At 43.0% G+C, this 15,889-nt stretch overlaps 1 protein-coding gene across 1 annotated transcript; it reads left to right on the top strand.

Moving 5' to 3' along the window:
- The first annotated feature begins 2,106 nt into the window (after positions 1–2,106).
- Positions 2,107–15,411, top strand: mdc1 (mediator of DNA damage checkpoint 1). The gene is made up of 13 exons (XM_079561530.1): positions 2,107–2,169; positions 2,768–2,922; positions 4,047–4,595; positions 6,076–6,154; positions 6,252–7,486; positions 8,040–8,102; positions 8,222–8,672; positions 9,065–11,519; positions 12,430–12,573; positions 12,747–12,929; positions 13,024–13,149; positions 13,943–14,053; positions 14,120–15,411. Exons 2-13 carry the CDS (start codon positions 2,787–2,789, stop codon positions 14,312–14,314), a joined length of 5,727 nt encoding a protein of 1,908 aa, XP_079417656.1. The 5' UTR covers positions 2,107–2,169; positions 2,768–2,786; the 3' UTR covers positions 14,315–15,411.
- Positions 15,412–15,889: the final 478 nt, after the last annotated feature.

Raw genomic sequence — 15,889 nt, 5'->3', positions numbered from 1 at the left:
CTGTGTGCATTGGTGTATGAATGAAAGTGTGAATGGGTGACTGGTTCCTTATTGTAAAGCGCTTTGGGCCTGATAAAGGTAGAAAAATGCAATATAGGTTAGGTTTATTTATCATTTACATAATGTACCTTAAAAAAATAAATAAAAATAATAATAATAACAATAAAAATAGTGCATTTTAAAGGTGCATTAGGAAAAAAAGGAAAATTGATATTTGTGTGCATTTGACCTTGTAGTGACCGAGTGGCTTTATGAGTGGTCAGCATGGCCTTTACTTTTGATCACAGTGGTCTCTACAACTTCCAAGATGAATTGTTTTGTAGGTTTTCTGGTGAGTGGGTCCATCCACTGAGGAAAACCATCCAAACAAATGATCCTGGAGTGTCCTTAGAGACCCCAGTGATGGAAAGTAAAGGCACCAAGCTGACCACTTATACAGCCGCTGGGTCACTACAAGGTCAAATACACACAAATATCAAGTTTTTTTTTTTCAGATAAAAAATTGCGTAATGCACCTTTAACGTCAATCATTAGGTGTGTTTGAGATGAGCCAGACGGACGCAGTTTTGACAGCCGACTGCAGACGCACGGTGCATGCCGGTTAGATTTCTGTCCGACTTGCTCCAGACGGGCTCTGATGTCACGGGCACGTGGGGCACGGAAAGATCGTGAGACCCCAACGAGAGCAGCCGACTTGATCAGCCGCTGCATCTCTCCAGAGGCAACTGCAGGGGCTCCACGGCCGCGTGCATGACGGGAAAACGCCCACCTGTCCGCGGCTCACGCTCAGGTGATTGGATACGAGTCTGCTGTGATCAGAAACGTGCTCCTCGCCCCCTCCCCTCTCCTCTTTAGATCTGAACAAATAAACTATGACTGAAACTATTAAAGTTATGCATCGCCCCCTAAAATAGAGCTCATGTCTGATGCTCTTACAGAACAAACTAATTATTTAAAAGGACGTATTTTATCTCACAAACTTGAACAAACAAACAAATGGGAAAGTTTTCTCTGAAGAAGAATGATGTCTCTGGAGTAAAGGAAACAGAGCAGGAGGTGAAGGACTTTTATTTAGGATAAACTTTAAATGAACGCGATATCTGAACGAGACGCTGCGTGATCTGAGGCCACTCTCGCTCTTCTCTGCATGTGGAGCGGTCGGATTGAATTCAGACTTTTTTTCTCCGCCCCCGTTGCGCCGGCTACTCTCGCCGACCATCCAGGCGAGCCACAACGGCATCTCAAACACACCTAATAGGTGTGTTTGAGATGCCGTTGCGGCTCGCCTGGATGATCGGTGAGAGTAGCCGGCGCAACGGGGGCGGAGAAAAAAAGTCTGAAGCCAATCCGACCCTCCACATGCAGAGAACAACGAGAGTGGCCTCAGATCACGCAGCGTCTCGTTCAGATATCGCGTTCATTTAAAGTTTATCCTAAATAAAAGTCATTCACCTCCTGCTCTGTTTCCTTTACTCCAGAGACATCATTCTTCATCAGAGGAAACTTTCCCATTCGTTTGTTTGTTCAAGTTTGTGAGATAAAATACGTCCTTTTAAATCATTAGTTGTTCTGAAAATAATCAAACATGAGCTCTATTGTAGGGGCGATGCATAACTTTAATAGTTTCAGTCATAGTTTATTTGTTTAGATCTAAAGAGGAGAGGGGAGGGGGCGAGGAGCACGTTTCTGATCACAGCAGACTCGTATCCAATCACCTGCGCGTGAGCCGCGGACAGGTGGGCGTTTTCCCGTCATGCACGGGGCCGTGGAGCCCCTGCAGTTGCCTCCGGAGAGATGCAGCGGCTGATCAAGTCGGCTGCTCTCGTTGGGGTCTCACGATCTTTCCGTGCCCCACGTGCCCGTGACATCAGAGCCCGTCTGGAGCAAGTCGGACAGAAATCTAACCGGCATGCACCGTGCGTCTGCAGTCGGCTGTCAAAACTGCGTCCGTCTGGCTCATCTCAAACACACCTATTATCTTTGGCGCGCAAAAATGTAGCAACAAAATCTTGTTATATTATATCCAATGGGAGCGTGGTTCCAGTGACTGACAGATGGTTTGGCCAATCACACGCCTGTTTGTGACAATGACGCACCATCTGGGGGCGTCTCCAGCTCCATCCAGGATATACTTTTTTGTTTTCCTCTCCGAGCCAGGCGAAGCATGAGGTTAGTGTTAAACTTTCAGTCATAGAAGATCAAATATGTACATGCAATACAATCAGCATGCAGCAACGCCGTGTAATACGGAATATTGTTGGATCTGTCGTAAAATCGAGGCAGTTTTCTCCCGTTAACATGCTAACACTGACAGTCACTCGTGCTAGTGAGTTTGATTTTGACCAACGGGCCTTATTTACTTAAAGTGCATTTGATAGCAAGTAAATCAATGTTGTTGCTGACATTGAGCACTTTCTATGCTTTAAGTTACGTTGTGGTGCTGAAAGTGAAATCTTTGTTCGGGTCCTGCATGCAAAGCATATTAAAATGATGCAGTAGCTTTCTTTCTTTGGGCACTTCCCACATTTCCTTATGTTCTAATAGTTATTATATAAATGCGTAGTAAAGCATCAGCGATTGGCCATAAACAGTTAAGTTGGTGTGTGACGTTTGCTTCTTGATGTCACTCACTCCAAAGGGGATACTTGCCTGGACAAGTCTTGCACAACGAACGATAGATAAATGCTTTATGTATGGACCGTAGTAGTAGCCAGTGCCTGCACTACAACTACACTTGACCACAGCCATGTTTCTTGCTTGATTCTAGAAGACTTCATTTGTGAAAGATGATGGATGCAACACAAATGATCTGTGACTCCATCCTGGAGTCCGATGAAGAGGAGCATGAAGAGGAGAATGATGACAGAGGTGACCCCCTGGGCAAACTGTGCATCTTAAAAAATGAACACATCCCAGAACAAGGTGAGTGGAGAGATGAAAGCGCACATATTATTTCTTTTTTTGCTATTTGTTATCAGGAAATACAACAGACGAAATATGAAATTACCATGTTAAAGGGTTCAAAACCTTTTTCACAAAATTGAATGGTGGATAATATTGCTCCTTTAACACATTGAGTGCTAACAACAAAAATCCGTTTTTGCTTTTTTAGTTTTTTTAATTACGAAATTAGACACTCTAATACACCTTATGTGTGGTTTTAGTAGCTCTGTGATGAACAGTGAATAAATGACGATCAAAAACTTGAAGAAGAGTCAGGATCTGGACATATTATATATCTGATGGGGCTTGGTGTTGCGTAGCGAACAGCTGTAAACCCGACACTTCTCTCTCAGTCTCTAGAGCGCGTTTGACAAAGCAGAGCGGCTCCCCATGTACAGATCGAAACAGTTGAGATTTTAACATTTCTGAGTTTTTAAATGGTCAAAATCGGTCCAAGGACGGCTGAGAAACATCCGGTTTGAATCTTCAATCCGAGAACCAGGCTGTTGAAATGCACACATGATGATGAGCGATCGATAATGCGCAGTGTTTCAAAACATGTCAACAATGTTGTCGTTGAAAATTGACTTGAGACGAATATATTTAGGCATTTGCCTCTTCCCATAACGTTAGTGTCCGTCCAGAGAGGAAAGAGGAGGAGAGAGTTGGAAAGAGGAGTTTATCAGAAAGGAGAGTCTTTGATAAAAGACTAAGATTATCTCAGAATCTAGAAAAAAATCGATGATTATGATCAAAACTTGCCTCTGTTTAGCTTAGGATTTCTTAGGAACCGAGGTATGCAGAAATAAACTGTTTTTACCTACGGAGAGCTTAGATTCTCGTCTTTCAAACGAGCCATAGCATGTGTCCATAGCTATAAAACAGAATACGCTGTGGTGCTACAAATATCATGAAAAATGGTCTGGATTGTTGGCACTCTACAGCTAAATCCCCAAAACAGCGTGGCACTCAATGTGTTAATTATTATGATGTAACAAGTCAGTAAAACCAAATAAATAACTAGTCCTTTATTTCTACTATGTATCTGTGTTTTGTATATTACCCAATTATTACGCTAACACATTCCTTTATTTACATCACAGAATGTTTTCTCTACCTGGGAGACAATGTTTTGGGCCGTGACCCCAACACCTGCTCGCTGCCCTTACTTTCACCATCCGTGTCCAAGCGGCACGCCACCATCTCCCTTTCTTTGTACCGAAGAAAAGGCAGCAAGGATGAAGTAGAGGCACTCCTTTGGGATCTAGGAAGCATGAATGGGACTTGCAAAGGCCGCTTAAAACTGACTCCAAATGTCCGCTATGCCCTCAGCGAAGGAGACAGTCTAATGGTGGCAGACATTCCTTGTAAATATAAAAAATGTATTGCTGAGGTGGAGATAAGGACTTGTGTGAATAACAACCAAAGTACAAAAGTGCCTGATGCCTTGAGAGAAAATTCCGGCAACTCAAACACAGGGGAAACAAAAAGCGCAGATTCAGGGGTCACCCAAGGGACACCTGCCAGGACGAGTGGACTGACATTTGAACAAACTCCAACGCAGCAACAACACGGCTCTCTGGTGCCAGACTCTGAGTCGGACTCTGATGAAGAGAAATCCAGAGCTGGAGACAGACGGCGTAAAGCTATTGGTATGTGTGAATTAAACAGCGCTGCAATTATTAAAGCTGAGCAATACTGCATAGCAAAAAAAGACAAAAGTGGTTTCACATCTACTCTTTGCCATAAAATAAATGACTCATAATAGAAAATGGGCGCCTATTTGGGCCCTTCTGGTCCGGGGGCTGGGGCAACTTACTGCCTATATACTGTATGTAAGAGTTAAAATGAAGTGATGCATGCGGATGGGGAAACAATTATGACTGCCTAGATGTCAACGTTCTCTTAACCTCTTAACCCCTGCTTTCACCAAGTGCATTTTCTCTAATCTTCGGATCAGCTTTACCCAAACCTAAAAGGTTATAATAATAATAATAATAATAATGCATTGGTTTTATATAGCGCTTTTCTGGACACTCAAAGACGCTTTACATTGCACATTCGTTCACTCCATACTCGGTGGTGGTAAGCTACTATTGTAGCCACTGCTGCCCTGGGGTAGACTGATGGAAGCGAGGCAACCAGTCTGCGCCATCAGCCCCTCTGACCACCACCACTCACTCACACACGCACTACATTCGCTAGGTTTCCTGGTGTTACTAAACGATCTCCCATTCAAGTCCTGCCAGGCCCTTCCCTGCTTAGCTTCCAAGGTCTGATGGGATTGGGCAAAGCAAAGGCGATATGGTTACCGCCTGTGGGCCAGTGTTACGCCTCATTTGAAAGCTAAGACCTACAAAACTGATCTAGACGGATTTTTTTTCCTTACATTGCTGGCATATTGTCACTTTTGTGACATTTTTGTCACATTTTTGCCACATTTTGTCACTTTTTTATCACTTTTTTGCCATTTTTATGTGGTTCTTTAGTGGCTTTTTTGCTGCTTTTTTATAAAAATTTTTGTCACTTTTTTTGTCACTTTTTTGTTGCATTATCGCAACTTTTCTGTGGCTTTTTTGTTGCGTTTTCGTCTCATTTCTGTCACTATTTTGAGGCTTTTTTCTAGACGCTTTTAAGATGCTTTCAGATTTGGGTAAAGCCAGACTGGAGAAAATGTGCTCGGTTCGGGTGGGGGTTAAGACGTTAAAGTGCAAGATTAAATGACCTGCTCTGAGGTCAGAACTGGAGGACACTGATGCAATCGAAAACTCGGAATATGGTGTTCCGAAGAACAGCCCAAAAGGAAAATCCATACATGTTTAACAATTTATTTTTAGCGACTATGTCCTCTATTCTGATGCTGTATTTATCCACACATCACAAATTCTTTGTCAAATAGACAGTACAGCACTTTGGGATATATTTTGATGTCTGAAACCAAACTGTTGAGGTACAAAACCTGTAAACTAATGTTAAGTGCTTTTCTATCAGTACCTACGAATACTTTGGGGACCTATTTTTAGCATGGTGTAGGCTGAGCTTCCCCTTTTAGGCAGTGGAATGGCCCTTAGAGACCACACAGTCTGACTACTTTCATCCTAAGCTTTAATATACTTGCTTTCTTTCTTTCAGTAAGTGATTCTGACTCCTACAAATCCAGCCCAAGGTGTTCCACATTTACGAGTCCGCCAAACAAAGTTGTCCCTGAGAGGTAATTGATCAGGAATGACGTTTTTTACTGAAGATTGTATTGTTGCTTTCTCGTTCTCTCATCTAAATTGTCTTGTTTTGTTGTTGCTGATTTGCAGTGAAGATGAAAGCCCCATCACTCCATCGTCTTCATATAAAAATAGGACACAGCAAGTCAGCTTCAATCCGGAGGAGAGTGATGTTGATATCCACAGACAGGAGCGGAAAAAAGCGTCAGCGCTCGAGATTGTGGACGACAGTGAAGAGGAGACGGGAAATGATGAAGCAGCTATGGTTAATAACAGTAGTGCACAACCCGAGCTTGCAAAGATGGAGTCCAACGCTTGTCCTGCGGCTAACATTGTGTCTCAATTCAATCTGGACAGTGACACAGATGTGGAGGAAGAAGAGGCAAAGCTAACAATGGCTGCTCCTCCTGTGTTGTCAAATAATGCACCCAAATTTCACATGGACAGTGACACAGATGTTGAAGATGATGAAACCGACAAACCCCTGATTTTATCTGATGGCATTCCCAAAGATTCCCAAGTCATTCCCGTTGTCCAGCCCAAAGGCATCAGTATGGACAGTGACACTGATGTGGAGGAAGAGGGGGAAAAGCTAGCCATTGCTGCTTCTTCTCTTACATCAAATAACGGAATTTCAAACAATGCTCAGGCTTCAAACGGACCTGAATTTAACATGGACAGTGATACGGATGTTGAAGATGAAGATGTGCCTTCTGTCGCTCCTGCAAAACCCATTGGACAACAAACCGCAAACTCCACAGTGGCCAGTGAACCAGTCAATCCAAATGACTTTAACTTAGATAGCGATACAGATGTCGAGGAGGGGGAAACTGATCTTAATAGTGCCGTCGCTAATGCTGAAGATGGGGAAACGCCTTCACGAGTAGATGCAAGGCCAATTGTGTCCAAACCGGCTGCCCCTTCGAGTCTCCACTTTGACAGTGACACGGATGATGAAGGGATACTAGGTGCTGCGGTCAGTAAACCACCATTGGAGGACGAGAAACCTGATTTGGAGATTTTGTCCAACAGTGACACAGATGTTGAAGATGATTCTCCGGAAATCCAACCCTCAATCTTCTCTAAAACAAAAGTAGCGGAGCCTCAGACAGATGGTGATGCAGTTTCTGATGTGAGTAAGTCCATTTGTGGCCACTGTGATGGAGATAGACCTGCAACTGTGACTGTGGACAGTGATACCGATGCAGAGGAGGCTGAGGTTGAGGATAAAGGGGACAATGAGAAGCCCGTCCTGCAGAGAGAGATAACACCTGTGATACAAGGTGCCTTACAGCAGATGTGCTCTACTCCCATACAGCAGTCGGGTAAGGGAATCACAACATAGACCAGGGGAAGGCAACTTCAGACCCAGGGGCCAATGTAACCTCTGGCCCTCAAGATGATTTTGAAGATGATATTAATTATATTACACTAATCAGTGATCAAATGCCTGTTAAAGTACTCTAAAAGTGAGAGAAATACCGTTTATTCTGTCAAAATTTCCAAACGGAACACCCCATTAGGTCACGCATACAACGCTGACATTTGTAGAAAGTGGTGCTTTACTTTGAGCTAAAAAAGAAAATCGGCCCTCCACCAAGCAAACTTGCCTACCCCTGACATAGACAGTCAATACCAACTTTTAAAATACGCACTCTCGATAAGATCTGGAAATTACTGTTGTATTTTTCTTTAACTTAAAAACACACTCCCAGTTGAATGCTCTATAGTGAACTCTGTTTTAGTTAATCAGTACAGTGAATGTATGTATTAACTAGCTATTGTTTCATAGTGTGTAATTTTATGTGAACTTCAAAGTGGGTGGTTTTTACACATTTAACCAATACTTGCATAAAATGATAATACTTTTTATTGCAGAGGGAAACGTGGAGGAAATGGAGACACAGGCCTTTCTAAGTCCATCCCTTTCATCTTATAGATGTAAGAGATAGTTTAGATACATTTATATATAGTTGTTTTTTTGAGTGGAGTTGGGCAATTACATTTATTCACAGCTTTCAAGCCAATTAATTGAAAATTAATTTGTCTGTCTTGTTTAGGCGCGGTAGCTGCTAGAAAGCCTGGTACGTTTTCCTCTGGCCTGGACTGTCAAGACGAGGACTTTGCTGTAGCGGAGACACAATCCTTTATTCTCAATGACAGATGCCACGACGGCCCCCCCGAAGAAAACCCTAACATCTCATCTGACCTCGAGTCCTCAGCGAATGAGAAGGACGTGTCTAATATCGACAGGGGGCATTTCCAGCTTGAGCTTTCTGACAGCAGCGTCCTTCGAGCCCAAGCTCTAGCCATGGAGAGCACCCAGGCTTTTGTCAATATGAATCTAGAAGAAACACAGCCCTATGCAGACGCTATTATCTCTGATGCAAGAGAGGGACCAGTAGATATAGCCTTACAAGCAACACAGGCTTATAGTCCCCAGCCATCCAGCGATGAGGAGGAAGAGGGGGATGAAGATCAAAATGCAGGTAGAAATGTCACAATGTCAAATTGACTGTTTAAAGGATTTTATGTGTGTGAGAAGAAATCTAAATGAATCAATGTAACTCTTTGCTGCCCCTGGAGGGCTTGGGTTATGGTTTCACCAAGAGCATAAAAAACAATTAAAAAACAGGAACACCCTCCAGAATACAGAGCTTATATGGAGTGAATGAAAATGGTCCCCCGTAAAGCGCTATGAGACCAAGGCACTAGAAAACTACATTTTCTTTTCCCATTCCTTTCAATTTTACATTTGTAAAGCCAAAAACTAAAGACGGGGAAAAATCTCTCACACAGTGTATACTTGCAACACCAGTGTTCTTTATTTAATGCAACGTTTCAGTGTTCTTCATCAGGCTAAACATTTGTGAAGCAAAATATAACAGTTGAGAACTTTTCAGATTATACTTACACCAACTAATCTTTTTGTTCCTATCTACAGGAAAGGTCGACCAATCTGTGGCACAGTCAAGTCTTGAGAGAGGGGCGGATCGTAAGGAAGCAACACAACCAGTTGATTTTATATCTGAAGCTCCAACTCAGCCCATGTGCTTCGACCAAGACAGCGACAGCGAGGACTCTGCCCCAGTTTTTAGGAAAGGAAAGGCAAAACAAATTGAAGAGCAGGAGACCCAACCGCTTGCAAGTGTAGCAATGGCTGAAACACAGCCCATGGAGATGATGGAAGATGGTGCAAGCAATGAAGAAGAGGAGACGCAACCAAATTCAGATCTAGCTGAGGCTCAAACGCTACCTTTGGAAATGATGGAGGATCTAGCCAGTGAAGAAGCAAAGCAACTTCAACTTGAGGAAGAAGCAACACAGGCTGTAGAAATTCCCTTGGATGAAGACAGCACTGAGGAAGATTTTGTTCACTTTAGAAGGAGCAAAGTGAAGCGCCTTGAACCAGTGGAGGACACTCAACCATCTCAGGAGCTAACCGTGGCTCCGACTCAACCTCTTCCTGCGTCAGAGACGGACGAAAGTGCCGGAGAAGATTCAACCAAAGTTGTGAGAAAAAGGCAAACGAGAAAACAAAAGACGTCTGCTGATTCTGAACTTTCTGTAGCACCAACTCAGCCTGTCGTTTTGAGCGAGGGCGTGGCGAGTGACGAAGAGGAGGAAGTGATTCCACGTCCCAGGAAAAGAAAAGCCAGAAAACTTGAAGACACCCAGTCGCTCACAAATTCTCAAGAAGATGCAAAAGAGGGGCAGAGTCGAGATGAGGTGAGCGATGTTAGCGCGAGGCCAAGGAGAGGCGGCGCAAGATCTGTAAAGGAAAAGCAAGAAACGGCAGAAGAAGTCAGTGCAGGACCTCAGAAGAGACAGACCAGAGGAAAAAGTAAAGCGACACCGGGTTCTAAGGGCAGAAGAGGGAAAGCCAAGGTTGAGCAGGAAGATGAGAGCGACACAGAAGAAACAAAAACGAACAGTAAAGATGTAGAGGAGGGTCAACAAGTGAAGCAACAAGATAAAGAAATGGCGGCTAAACGTCTAAAGGAAGAAGAGGAGAGAAAAAGAGAGCAGAAGGAAAAGGAAGAAATGGAAAGACTTGAGAAAGAAAGAATTGAAAAAGAAAGGGAAGAACTTGCTGCTAAAGAGCAAAAAGAAAAGGAGGAGAGAGAGAGGGAAGAGAAGGAGAAAAGAGAAAAAGAGGAAAAGGAGAGACTTGAGAAAGAAAGGATTCAAAAGGAAAAGAAAGAATTAGCTGATAAACGTAAAAAAGAAAAAGAAGAGAAGAAGCAAAAAGAGATAGCGGAGAAAAGGGAGAAAGAAGAACAAGAACTAAAACAAAGGGAAGAGAGAGAAAGATTGGAAGTAGCCAAAAAAGCAGAGGAAGAACTCCAGAGACAGGAGCAGGAGCGAAAGGATCAAGAGCAGAAAGCACGACTCGAGATGGAGGAAAGATTAGAAAAAGAGAAACAAGAAGAGCAGAACAAGACCCAAGAGGAAGCCACGCGAAGAGGCAGGAGAGCAGCCAGGGGAACCACCGCCGCTCCCGACTCCTCCGCCACAGCTGTCGACGATGGAGGCCCAGCGAAGAGGACCAGATCCCGCTCCAACTCTTCAAACTCCGTGGGCTCCGAGATATCCGTGTCAAGCTCACAGACGAGTCGAGGGAGGGGCAGGGGGAGAGGAGGGGCGCGAAAGACTGGTGAAGTGCACGCTGAGAAAACGCCGGCTAGAGGCAGGAGGAGAACCGTGGCAACTGCAGAAGCGTCCGCTCAGTCGATTACCGGGACGCTTTCGAGATCCAGTTCGAACACCTCTCTCAATTCCGAGGTGTCGCGCGGCAGTGTGAGCGCCCAGGGTCGAGGGAGAGGAGGGAGGCAGAGGGGAAGAGGCAGAAGGTCTGAAAGTGAAGCTGTTAACAATCCGGTCTCCAGCCAGAAAGCACCACAACGAGGAAGAAAGAGCGCGAGGATTTGCTCTCAAAATGATAAGGAAGATGAAGCAGATAAGACCGAGCCCTCTGTGTCCACAAGAGGGCAGGGTGGAGCTAAAGACGGGTCAACGAAATGCACACCTGAGAAAGATGAGAAGGAGACTAGTAAGGAAGAAGCATCCACTAGTAGAAGGGGAGGGAGAAAGAGACCAGCAGAGACGGATGCCAAAAACGAATCGGAAACAAAAACACAGGAAGAAAATGACGTGGATTCGAGTATTACAAGAAAGACTGGAACTAGAAATACCCCGGCAAGGAAGAGCAGGAAAGCAGAAGTACCAGAAGACGATGCCACTCCATGTGAGAAGCCAAAAGGCAGGGGCCGAGCATCAGCTGTCCAGAGGAAGAAAAGTGAAGAGCAGGGGGACAACAGCTCCATGGAACAGGAGGCAAATCCCAAAGGGCAAGAGGTGATTGAATAAACCGGCGATTAGATTGGAGTACATTAAAGGGGATACAGAAATTAGATTTATGTTAAGCAAAGTAACTGTGTGAAGCTTGTGCATAGCATTTACAGGCCGAGGGGGTTCTCTATCCATTAGCTTTTTCACAGTAATGCAGAGTCAGCGTTAGAGATGGCTATTGACCTCCAGATGGAGCACTCTGGTAAATTTGCTGATTTAGATCACAGGTCTATACAATTTAAAGTAAATCAATACGTGTAAGTTGACCCTTTACGTAACCCATTACAAAAATAACCAGCAAATATATTGAACTATGAATCCTGTTCTATGAATTGTTGAACGCCTCAAATGTAACGCCATGTACAACTCACTTCAGATATACTAATAATTATAATAGAAAAAATAACACTCAAGATAACTATTACATACTGTACATTAGTTTGATGAAACCAGATAAGCTTTATTTAAGCCTTACATTTTGGTATAGAAATACCAATTAAGGTCTCATTTTCAGGTAGTTGAAAAGCAAAGAAGGAAAATTAAGATTCACCATATGTAGTCCGTACTCTGGGACCTACTACCAGACCAGAGCCAGCAGATCTCATAGGCCTACATTTGTATCATTAGTCGACAATAGAATTAACATAAACAATACGGTCATCATTGATTTATTGCACCTGATCATTTCCAATATAGCACTATTTTTTTTTTAAAGAAGATGAAATGTGTTTTATTTACATTATGCTTTTGTAAACAACTAGTATTAATGAATGTGAACTCTTGAACTGTCAAGTAAAGTTTAATAGTATTCTGAGATATTACTTTGTCACACCTCTAATCAACATTTTGTCATGTAATGTTGCTAAAAGCATTCCACTCGCTGAGATATTCCATCTTTTCTTCCCTTGTCCATTAGCCGCCCCAGACGCCGAGGAGCAGCGTTTCCCGTAAGCGACATTCGGTTGATTCAGAGTCAGATCCTTTGGCTAAGACCCCTCGCTCCTCCAGTGCATCTCCAAGCACCGTGGGTCGATCCAGAACTCCAAGTCGATCTTACAAGGTATTAACATAACTGTATTTATTTTGTCAATCAATAAGAAAAGTACTAGAACATGTAGGACTGGGCACACATCTTTATTTAGGTTTTTGCTTTATATATTTACAGCATATTGTTTATTATTGCACCTGATGAATGATTTGCTTTAACTGCTTGTGTGTCTTTCCTATTGCCAGGTGCTTTTCACTGGTGTTGTGGATGAAACTGGGGAGAAAGTGCTGTGCCGTTTAGGAGGGAGCTTAGCCAAAGACGTGGCCGACATGAACTGTTTAGTGACTGACAAAGTACGGAGGACGGTCAAATTCCTGTGTGCTGTGGCTAAAGGGATCCCCATTGTAACTACTCAGTGGCTGGAGAAGGTGTGTTGTAGTTCCAACTATTACCATCTTCATTTTTTGTTCTATAATCTATATCCCTTAATGCAATAAAGTGTTTTCAAATGTTTTGTTTCAGAGTGGAAAGGCCGGGACCTTTTTGGCTCCTAGTGGTTATTTGGTTAAAGATCGTGAGCAGGAGAACAAGTTTAATTTCAACCTGCATGAATCTCTGAGAGTTGCCAGTGATCAACCTCTGCTACAGGTGTGTATGGTACCCATCTATATCTTAAAGCAGGGGCCCTGAATTAAAATTCACAGAGATTGAAAAAATTGACAAGCAAATTTGAAGTTACAGTTATATGGGGACAATTCTTTTTGTTTTAGCCTTTATTAAATCAAATCATAATTACTGTACTGCCTGTATTGCCTCCTAAATGCCTATATACAGTAGTTTCCCAATGTTGCGAATGCAGTGCTTGGTGTGTAGTACTGAGCAAAGAACTATACACTGAGTAGTGCCTGGGTTTAGTCCAGGTTTTTTAGGGTTTAGTCCAGGCTGTAGTTACCACCCTGCTGCAGAGAGAAGCTGAGAGACCCTCGGCTGAGTGGATTTATAGTCAGGTTCAGAGTTCAGATCCAAGGTTTGGGTCTGGACGGGTTGGTGTGTAGGTCCGGATCTGGACCAAGGTCCACCATCCCGTGACCTCTGTCTTAAAGGCTTTATTCCTGAGAACTTTGTTTGGTTTTCCATGAGCAAAGAATCAATGATCTAATCAATGGATTTTAATTTTGAGTTTATATTGGTTAACAACAGACAACTTGTCTTCTTAACAGGTGTTTTATGTTTGGTATTTATTTACTTTACACATTGTACCTCTCAGTATTATCTTTGTCTATTCAATTTTATCCACCAAGTGAAATCACTATTTTTGCTAAACTGATCTGTCCTCAGATCTTGAAGAGCACCAGTTTTTCCTGCCTACTTGTGGTGATCTAGCGAGTGCTCACAGATATCTTCTAGTTTATCTCTTCTTTTTTTTATTTTTATCTTTCAGGGTTATGAGATCCATGTCACAAGGTCTGTAAAACCAGAGCCAGTCCACATGAAAGACATCATTACCTCCAGTGGAGCTGTATTCCTGCCGAGAATGCCCTCCTCTAACAAGGTAGCACTGGTAACACTGTGGAGAGACTGGAGGTACTTGATTGTAACTGCCTGGTATTCATTTCAGCCCAAGACGGTGGTGATCTCCTGTGAAGAGGACTGGTCTCTGTGCGCTCCTGCTCTGTCCAGCTCTGTCCCAGTGGTTTGTGCGGAGTTCATCCTGGCTGGGATCCTGCAACAAAAAGTGGACTTGGAGACCCATAAGCTCAGTGGACCTGCTGCTGCACCGGGAGGGAGAGGCAGAGGCCGCAAGAAAAGTTAGACTCTGTTAAAGGATGAGTCGATCTCATGAGAAAGATTAGTTTAGTCAGTGACTGCTTACTTGTCATTTAGAATGTAATTTTACCGACATGTCCAATGTATAATATGCCTTTTTAATGCAAGTATATGACTAATGATACTTGGATGGCTGTAGAATGTGTGCATTTCGATCGAAAATGAAGGTTGTTTTTAGCTTTACAGCACAGTAATAACGCGGTATTGGAATGGAAATCGCTCATTAAGTAATAAGTAGTAAAAATGCATTTTGCAGCAATGTTTCCACAGTATCACCAAGGAAATGTCAGGTTTTCTGGTTATTTAAATGGTCGTTTTAAATACTAATGGCCACATGTACGTATACAGCGCTTTTCTACCTCTGTTGGTACCACCTCTATGGCCAACCTATTACCATTTGTTTACCGTGCTGTAAAGTAAAGAACTACCCAAATTAAAATGGACTTGAGACGATCGATTTAAAATGTACTTATGCTGAAGAAGTTTTGGATAAACCCGGCTACGCCTTACAAAAGGATAACATTATGACCTAAGCTGTGACTATGCACTATATCCTTGTAGCTTTAACCTGCCTTCTTTACGTCTCCTCTCCACGGACAAATATTTAGACTGCTCAGTGTAAGTGCTCTCAATCAGTGCGCTGGCAGCTGACCATGAGATAGGGAGCTTGTATAAATCATGTCTCTGGGTAGGGCTGTGCGCTCACAACAGTTCCTTTAAATCCGTCAGAGTGATCGGTGTGTGTCTCCTGTTGCGCATAATACTGTAGTAATAATCATGAGATGGACCAATTCTCTGTGTATCCATTAGCCATCACAAAATCCATTAATGCTTCCAACCCATCCTTTTAGTTCTAAAGATGAGAAACAATATAGACACCTGGGTGCTTATGCTGCTCCCACATCACTGTGATTTAAGTGCCTGATGTGTTGCCATTTGTGGATTCAGATTTGATGTCCTCCTAATGTCCTTAATACACTGTCTGAGCAGTGGCAGCTTTTAATTTTTGACTGTGCTCTACTGTGCGTCCCTAAATGCTGTTTCCAGAACTCACTGTACCTTTAAGATGTGCCTGTTTTCATTAAAACAGAATGCTTGCTTGCAGAGCTTGACACGCTCAAGTCAATAAATAGTCAGTGGTTCTCTAACATTTAGATAGTTGATCTTCCAAGTACCACCAGGCCTAGGTAAAGATCAAATCAGGACTAAAACCTTTTCAGATCAGGACTAACTCGAAACTAAGTGAAAACCACGTCTAAATCAAGAAAAAGAACATTATATTAAAAGCATTACAAAAGCATAAACGAAATTATCTCGAATCCAAATAAATAAGGTTGCAGGTGAGTGCTCCCTGAAGAATCACCAGTGTGTCACACTACAGTCTGAGAACTGCCCTGGCTTGAAAGCAGTGTGGATCTTAAAGGGCAAATATTCTGCTAACCTCGATTTTTCTATAACTCATGTACTTGGTAGGTTAGGTGTTGGACATTTCGCCGCTTATCCAAGAGGTTTAATGAGCAGCACTGACCATCTTTGTTTGGCAGCAGCAAGTATTTGCTAC

Source organism: Gobius niger (assembly GCF_951799975.1).
Source record: "Gobius niger genome assembly, chromosome: 8".
Taxonomy (NCBI): domain Eukaryota; kingdom Metazoa; phylum Chordata; class Actinopteri; order Gobiiformes; family Gobiidae; genus Gobius; species Gobius niger.
Note: the sequence above shows the minus strand (reverse complement) of the source record. Positions and strands in the feature narration are given on the sequence as shown.

Excerpts from the sequence above, each read along its gene's own strand:
- mdc1 (XM_079561530.1), top strand. The coding sequence starts at position 2,787 with ATGATGGATGCAACACAAATGATCTGTGACTCCATCCTGGAGTCCGAT. Across the intron at positions 2,923-4,046 it reads TGAACACATCCCAGAACAAG|AATGTTTTCTCTACCTGGGA; the intron begins GTGAGTGGAGAG and ends TTTACATCACAG. Across the intron at positions 6,155-6,251 it reads AACAAAGTTGTCCCTGAGAG|TGAAGATGAAAGCCCCATCA; the intron begins GTAATTGATCAG and ends GCTGATTTGCAG.